The sequence below is a fragment of the Protopterus annectens genome, chromosome 10.part0, assembly GCF_019279795.1.
Source record: "Protopterus annectens isolate FY-2018-M chromosome 10.part0, PAN1.0, whole genome shotgun sequence".
NCBI lineage: Eukaryota > Metazoa > Chordata > Ceratodontiformes > Protopteridae > Protopterus > Protopterus annectens.
The window spans coordinates 115,692,299-115,701,177 of record NC_056744.1 but is presented as its reverse complement, the minus strand read 5'-3'; the positions used below and the strand labels follow the sequence as shown (position 1 = coordinate 115,701,177).

At 39.4% G+C, this 8,879-nt stretch overlaps 1 protein-coding gene across 2 annotated transcripts in view; it reads left to right on the top strand.

Moving 5' to 3' along the window:
• BPTF (bromodomain PHD finger transcription factor) overlaps positions 1-8,879 on the top strand; it is a 3,500,764-nt gene that overhangs the window by 1,210,474 nt on the left and 2,281,411 nt on the right. For both annotated transcript variants that reach the window (XM_044085088.1, XM_044085087.1), the window contains one exon: positions 7,086-7,267. In XM_044085088.1, coding sequence (XP_043941023.1) covers positions 7,086-7,267 — 182 coding nt within the window. The remainder of the gene's footprint in view (positions 1-7,085; positions 7,268-8,879) is intronic.

Here is an 8,879-nt window from a genome sequence, read left to right as displayed (position 1 = left end):
TTGAGGTAAATATGCCTCGGAATAAGTATGATGGTAAGGGTACAGTTCCTTGTGGTGGTTGTAAACAGTGTTCCAGCATTTTGAAAGAAGGTAGTATTAAATTAGAAAATGGCCTGGGTAGTGTTGTTAGATTCTGCAGAGGTAACTGCAGTACAAAGATGTTAGTATATTTGGCTGTATGTAATGAATGCCCTGCATACTATGTGGGTAAAACTGAGAGGGCATTCAAGGGTAGAATTTATGAACACTGTTATGATGTAAAAAATAAGAAAGATTCTAGTGTGTTATACAAACATTTCATTTACTGCAGTACTTTTAGTGGATATAAATTTGGTATTATTGACATAGTTAGAAATTACATAAGGGGTGGTGATTATAAAAATATGTTACTTAACAAAGAACTGGTATGGCAACTCAGGTTAAGGTCTAATGCACCACCTGGGTTAAATGAATATATTTCTTTTAAACCAGTTTTGGTACAAAAAGCTTCCACAGTGTGATTATATAACTTATTTACACGTTTGCATAGTTGCACATTTGATTAAGTATTTATTTTAACAAAAAAAATTTTATTAATTTAGATTTAATGTTTATTTAAATTAAAAATTTTGGAATATGTTTAGTAGGTGACTATATATATATTTTTTGAGGTTTTAAAATTTCAATATAGTATTAAGGCTTAGCTACTATTTCCTAAAACATGGTTTTAGGATGGCATTTTACTGTTTTGGTGATGTTGCTTTAAATTGTTAATTGTGAATGATAATTAATTGGAGTTTGTATAAAAGACAAGTAAAATATGGAAGGAGTATCTGATGAAGTCTTGTGCCTAAGACGAAAGCGCTTATGGTAGTTGCTCCTGTGTTTGTTTTTTAATAAAGTGGATTATTGATGGACTACTGGTCGTTTTAATGGTATTTGGACAGCTTTATTTTGTGTTCTTGGTTGGACTTTGGTTTCACTCCTTTTGTCACTAGCCAAGGGCAATCACCACAAGTTCTCACAAGGTGGACCTCATCACACAACAGAAGGGATCTCTTATCCACCCACACCTGCAAACTCTCAGACTTACCCTGTTAGTGATAAACTTTTGACCCATTTAGACACCTTTACTCAGAGGACGTGCTGTTTGTCCTGCAGGAGGCCAGTATACCCACTACCAAGAAATCCTATTTATCCAAATAGAAAAGGTTCTCCACTTGGTGTCTTCACAGACAACGAGACCCCTTTCAGGCAGATATACCTCTAGTCTTGTCTTATTTGTGTGAGCTCCTAAAAGCTGAACTTTCATACTCTTCAGTGAAAGTCCATTTGTCAGCTATCTCAGCCTGCTTTACCTCTGTCCATCATTACTGTCTAGATTAGAGGTGATGCTCTTTCTCAAAGGGGTCCTTCACATCAGACCACATAGAAAACCCATCCCTCCTCCTTGGGATTTGAATTTTATTCTGGAAAAACTCACTACTGCTCCATTTAAACCAACAGCTTCAGACACCTTAAAGAGGTGCACTTGGAAAACATTGCTTCTTGTAGCCGTAACTTTGGCCAGAAGAGTCTCGGAGTAACAAGCACTCATGACTAACCCACCTTATCTCATTTTTCATAAGGATAGGGTCTCTCTTCATGTAAAACCCTCCTTCATGCCTTAAAGTGGTCAATGAACTATCCCTTAACCAATGTGTTCATTTACCTGCTTTCTTTCCTTCCCCACAGAATGACAGTGAGAGAGTGCTCCATTCCCTTAATGTTCACAGACAACTTAGATTCTATCTGGGTAAGACTAAGGACATCAGAAAGTCCAACCAGTTGTTTGTATCCTTCTACCCCAGGGCTCTGTGAAAAGCTGTATCCAAATAAACTATCTCTTCATGGATTTCCAAAACAATATATTTCTGCTACTCCTTCCATGGAAATCAATTACCCTACACAGTGAGAGCCCACTCAACCAGGGTTGTGGCCTCCTCAGGGGCATTCTTCAAAGGACTAGATACAGCCACCATTTTAGAGGCAGCCACATGGTCTTCAGTCACATTTTCACTAAACATTATAAACTGGACTGCATCTCTAGGTCTAGGGCAGGGTTTGCTAAAGCAATCCTCCATGGATTCTTGGAGAATGCATCCTCTTTTACCTCCCATAACACCTGTTGAGCTTTGGTACTCTCCCTTATTTTAGAATGTTGCAACATGAGAATAGAAGGACATAGAATAAGTTGTGTAAAGTTTTACCATAACCATAGTTGTTCTCTTTCATGTTGCAGTATTACTATCCCACCCTCCTACCCCCTCTAGGACCTTTTCCCTTTCTGGATGGCATTCTTATCAGCTTACCTTAGACTATTGTCCGACTGGGGCAGTTCTGAGGTCTGTGAGTGCACTGATGTCACATTTATGCCCCATGGTTTATGGTCCCTGCGTGTGACATCTCAGGCATCATGCAGCAGCCAGGCTAAGCTTTTGTATATGAGCCGGACGTTCGGGTCGCCTCAGTTGGAGGATCTCTCGTTTAAGAATACTGCAACATGGAGGAGCAGGACATCTATGGTTATGATAAGATTTTACACAACTATTCTTTCTGCAGGCCCTAGGTTTCATGGCAGCAACCGTTACATTGGTACCTCTAGCAAGATTCCCCATGAGAATTCTACAGTTCTTGCATCCTAATGGTCCATTCTTCGTCAGCCAATGTAGCATCATATTTTAGTGACCAACCGTTGCAAGAGACCTCTACTCTGGTGGATTCACTCCACAGACATTATAGCCAGACGGACCTTTTTACCACCTCAGCCCTAGACTATAGTGATCACAGATGCCTCCCAGATTGGGGGGGCACTATCTGGGCAAGACAGTCCAAGGCACTTGGTCATTTACAGAGGCCAGCTTGCATATCAGTATCCTAGAGATGAGGGCAGTGCTGTTAGCTTTGCTGACTTTTTAAACTGTTCTTCCTCCAAGGACAGTTGTGATCCAGATGGGCATGTCAATAGTCTGGTACATGAGCAAGTGGGTGGAATCAAGTCTTATCCCCTTTGTCGAGGGCACTTAGAGTATGAGAGTGGTTGATCTCTTCCATCCACTTTCTGATAGCAATGCAATCCCAGGGACATCCAGTGTGGTGGCGGACAAGTTCAGCTTCTGTATCCTAATGCCTCACAAGTGGTCTCTCAGCCAGAAAGTGGCTTGGTGCGACCTCTCTGCATTACCCCTAAACAACAAGTGCAGCAGCTATTTTGCCCAGGTCCCCCCTCTGGGGGAGTGTTCCCCGAGAGACACTGTCTTTCAGGATTGGCCCTCAGGACTCCTATATGCTTTTGCCCCAATACCATTAATCCCTCAATTTCTAAAGAAAGCTACCAGGTTGAAGAGAAAAGTTATCATCATTGTTCCATTCTGGCCTCGACAGATTTGGTTCCTCTTTCTCTGGCCTCATCTGATTCAACAACCATGGATTCTGGACCTTCTATCCCATCCAGAGGGGTTAGCTCACCTGAACCTTCAAAACTTAAAGCTCACAGGGTGGCTTCGCCACTTCCATTGATTGCCAGGCATAACTCTGTCTTCTGCAGATTATTCCGTAGATTATTTTGGACTCACATAAACCTTCCACTAGAAAACTTTACTGCAGCAAATGGAAAACATTTTCCTGTTGGGCTTTAGTAATCATACAGACCATTTCTCAGCCCTTATCACAAAAGATTTTTTTAGAGTTTTTACCTTATTTTTTGACCAAGGAGCTTCTGCCTCTACCATTAGGATTCAACTAACAGCCATTTCAAATTTCCATAGTGGGTTACAGGATGCTTCATTAATGCCTCATAAACTTTGTAAGACCGTTTTGAAAGGAACATTGATGCTGAAGCCTCCACATAAAGACCCGTATGTTCCATGGGATCTCAGTTTGGTTCTCCAACTTTGATATATTCCCCCTTTGAGCCTGCAGCCACTTGTGAATTAAAGTACTTGTCTGTCTTGGAAAACAGCTTTGTTAATAGCTATTACCTCTGCTAGAAGAATTTCAGAGATTCAGCATTATCTTGTAAATCACTGTATTTGGCTGTACACCCAGATCAGGTGTCGTTAAGGACCAATCCTTCTTTCCTACCAAAGGTTGTTTCTAAGTCAGATATTAATCAGACTGTAAGTTTACCAGTTTTCTTTCCAAAATTTTCAAACAGTGGTGAATACTATCTGCATTTGTTAGATAGGCCTACAGGCAGTTATATTTCTACCTTCATAGAACAAAGTCCATCAGAAAATCTGAGCAACTATTTATTGCCTATTCTAGTGCTAGACTGGTATCTAAAGGTACCCTTTCTAGATGGTTTAAAGACTGCATATCCTTCATATGTGTTAAAAAAAAAATGTTAAGTTATGTGGACCAGTTAAGGCACACTGTACTAGAGCTGTAGCCAAATCAACAGCTTTTCACTATAGAGCATCCTTTGATGATATTTGCACAGCAGCAGCTTGGGTTACCCACATACCTTTATTACTACACATTGGATATGGATTCCAGGGGAAGAATGTCCTTTGGCTCTATGGTGCTTAGGAATATTCTTCCATGAGTCCACCCAAGGTAAAAAGTAGCTGGGGACTCTGTCCCACAGTTCAAGGAATAAATGAAGATCGACAACATCAGATAAAGAAGTTATGTACTCAACATGTTGTTGATCTTCATTTATTCTTGATGCCTCTCCCTCCTACCCCCATCCTTGGATATCTCTTGATGAAGCAAGATGTGTACTTATTCACTATTTTTGTAGTCTTTCTGTACCAGATGTGGTCTCCACAAAAGTATATTAGGGATACATACCTTTTCTGTCAATTGGCAAACTCAATCTGAGGTAAAAGGGAGAGGACCATTATGGGTAGGGAGAAAAGCTCAAGAGTTTTTGGTCCTCGCGGGCTGTAGTACGGCTGAGTTGGTTCCGATTTTGGAACCGAACCCATAGGTCAAGGATAAATGAAGATCGACAACAGAGACGGAACACTTTTGAGTACATAACTTCTTTTCATATTATCAACATCATAGCATGTTAGAATTCTGTACACATTTTCACTGAGCCATATCATCATAGATTAAGGGATAGAAAGACCAAAATTATTTTTTTCTCATTCCTTGATGTTGTAGAAGTACTTAGTTTCAGGCTTTGAGTTCCCTAGCTATAGAGGAAACTTCCATTTTTATTCTTGTATTTTACCGAGATGGAACCAGCACCCAGCTCCACTCAAAAGCCTGGCTGCTGCTAAATGCTTCTTGATCCTGTCTGATTTGCAGTCTGAGGTCACAGGTTATTGAAGCTGCCAAGAAGTCTTTCATTCACCAGATCTGTCTCTCTAAACAGAAGTAGTTTGTTGAGCACTAACCTGCTTCAATTGGTCAGACTGCAGATGATCGTGATCCGTTTCAGGCAGTTGCATGATCTGGGCCCCAGGTATTCAGTGGCTAAAGTCCATGTCAGCTGTTTCTGTTTACCATAATAAGACTGCAGCCCAACACTGGCCGGATAAGCAGTATCTTAAAGGATTGTTTTAAATGGGTTGAGGATTTGCATATGGTTAAGGTGTTTTATCTCGCAGAAATAAGGTCCATGGTTTGATTCTTTTCTTTGAAGGGCAATTGACTAAGCTTAAAGTGTCCTGCAAGGGCAGCTAACCTAGTACTTGCCTATGAACCCCATTCTTTCTCTGAAGAACCCTCACTTTGTAGAATCTGAACTTCATGATTGATAGACTTGCCCATGTTCCTTTGGGGCTTGCCAGCTGGGGTTAATTTATTCAAAGAAACTATTCCTGTTGGCAGATACTTTTTTATATGTAGGACCTCAAAGATTTGGATACGTATCTGCAAGTACTCTATTGGGTTTGAGCAACTCCGTCCTTGTCAACCTATAAGTTTGAAACCAACAGGCTTTCCACTCAGCTTGACATCTAAAGCTTTTCAAGACTACCATCCCATCCCCAGTGTCCATAATGCTGTGCTTGCTAGTTTGCTCTACAGATCTCTTTTGCTGCTTGTTTAGCTTGCATTAAAGAAAAAAAAGGTTCCAGGCTGCTTTGCTTGTCTAAAATTATTTTTGTGTAAATGCCAGCTCTCTTGTTATAGTGGAATAAAGCCCTAAATACAGTTCAGTTGACTAGAATTGTGCTAGGGGCTTGCCTACCTCTAAAGCTGACATGGCAGTGAAGAGGAGAAAGAGGCTTAGATCATTTGCTTCTTGTGGAAGGGGGGCATATATATGTGTGCATGCTGTCTGTGGTAGAAGTCCTGTTGAAATCTGGCACTTTTTTGGGGGAGGGGTGCCTAAAAGGCATCAGGGGTAGTTGATTATGTTGAATGCAGAGGTATGGACCTACATTGCTAAGCTGCACTGCACACCAACTTCTTAAAAGGGTAAGGTGTAACATGAAAACTGTGCTGATGACTTTTCCCACTCCTAACTAGCTTGACTGTCTCTCTTGGGAATGAATGGACTCGCAGACCCATGGAATGTTCAGGAGAGCAGGGCTGATTGGTCAGTAGTGGGACTCTGGAACAAATAAGTTATTTTCATGTAAAACAAAAAGTCTCGTTTTTTTTTTTTGGTTCTTTTCTCTGTATGTATTGAATTGACCTCACGTTTTGTTTGTGAGGTACAGTTTATGTAGAATAATCTTGATTTTTTTTTTTGGTTCTTTTCTCTGTATGTATTGAATTGACCTCACGTTTTGTTTGTGAGGTACAGTTTATGTAGAATAATCTTGATTTTTTTTTTTTTTGATTCTTTTCTCTGTATGTATTGAATTAACCTCATGTTTTGTTTGTGAGGTACAGTTTATGTAGAATAATCTTGATTTTTTTTTTTTTTTTTTTGCTTGACTGTTGGACCTTAATGTTTTTTAAGTGCACCTTATTGCTTTTAGTAGCTTTCATATGATTACTTGATCTGGTATTACTTTGTCTGTTAAACTTTGCCTTGTTGCTTTGGTGCCATTGTTACACCCGTTGCTAATCAGATAATGTCATTAGTTTAATATATTGAGTAAGCTAAGATTTGTTGTTTTACTTTGAAAACCAGTATAACATCGGTTCTCTTACTGCATTAGATTCTAAGCCTGATAAAGCAAGTAGTGAACGAAGTGAATCTCCAGGGGGTGGAAAGGGCACACCAGGATCGACTCGAATGGTTACAAGGTTACGGAATCCTGATAGCAAACTAAGTCAGTTAAAAAGTCAGCAAGTCGCTGCTGCTCAGGAGTCGACCAAGCTTTGTAAAGACAGCAAAGAGGTAAGCTGCATTCTGTTTAGTGGCATCTTCATTCATTTTCTGGTCCAGCTTTCAGTGATAAAATTCTTCACCTCTTTTAGTTAAATATTACATATTTTTCTTTTGTGTTTGAGCTCCCAGTGAATCTTAATTAGTTGACCAGTTTACTATTGTTAATATTTTCTTTTTAGGGCATGTCTGCTACTACTACAGTTTGTAGCAGCATAGCACTGTAAGAATGTTGGTTTAAGGCAATCTTTATTTTACTGTATTTTTTACTGACCCTTAAATAATGGAATGATCTGTGTGCTCTTCCGTTTTCTTTCCTTTTTCAGAGAAGTGTTTTCAAACAGCTCTTGTTGATTTTCCTACTTTATACTTGGTCATTGTTTTTTAAACAAGAAACATATTTATTAAATTATCACGTATGACATAGGCAATCATACAGTTATATAAATGAAAGCAAACCACATTGGCATAATTTTAGTTGCAAACATTATATATCACAAACCACATTGGCATAATTTTAGTTACAAACATTATATATCACAGACCACATTGGCATAATTTTAGTTGCAAACATTATACATAACTTAATCTATCCAGCCATTGTCAGACATTGCATAGATCATTCATATCCTTACCTTCTTTTAAACCTCATTCCTCCTCTGCAGGTATTGTTTCCACAATTCCCATTTTTTTTTCTGTGGTATTTGTTCCTACCCTTTTCTAAAGATCCCAATTCCATTTTTATCTCTGTTACCATATTCACTACTACTAGTAAAACTGATTTAGACTTTAATTTCCATTTTCTAGTAATTGCATTTTTGGCAGCCACCATAATTAGACTCAGCAAGGCCTTAATCTGTTTAGGCAATTCCGTTTCTGTGTCATAGCTCAAAAATTATTTCCTTAGTTACACCAATTTGCTCACCCAGTGTCTCTGACAGAGTAGTCTGCAAAGAAGTTTTAAAGTCTGCCAACTCATTACATTCCTGGAAAATGTGTTCCCAATTACCTCTTTTTCCCCCCATCACACCTCTAACATTTGCTGTCTGCCTGAGGAAAAATTCTTTGGAGTCTAGCTGGGGTATAAAATACCTATGTAAACACTTCTAAGCAAGGATCCTAAATCTGCTAGATCTGCTGGACTTGCATAATTGGGAGACATGCGTATATCCCCCATTGTTTGTTTGTGAATTGCTTATCCAGTCTCTCTTCCCAATCCTTTCTAACGTCCTCTGTTTGAGTCTTGTGGTTTTCTTGCATTGTTTTGCATGCTCTACTAACTATTCCTTTTTAACAACAGCTTCTGTTCTAGATTGTGCTAAACATTCTACCAGTGCCAGTCTTTTGCTCATGATCCCCCAATTTCTTTCTGTTTGTCTTCCTTATCAAGGATTGTTATCGGAGTATAGGCAGTCTCTAGCCTGCAGTCCAAATAAAGTCTTGGCCTCTTCCCATTCTATTACCTTTCCCTCTCTAATTGTTTGTTCCCAATACTGTGGTTCTTTTGCCAGTTTTCTCCAGTAAATTCCAGCCCCTCTTGCCTGTTGTCTGTATCCCTAATTGCATTCATCCCTATCGGGCAAATCTCCTTTTTACATTCCCGTGTTGGCTTAGTTCTTAGGAT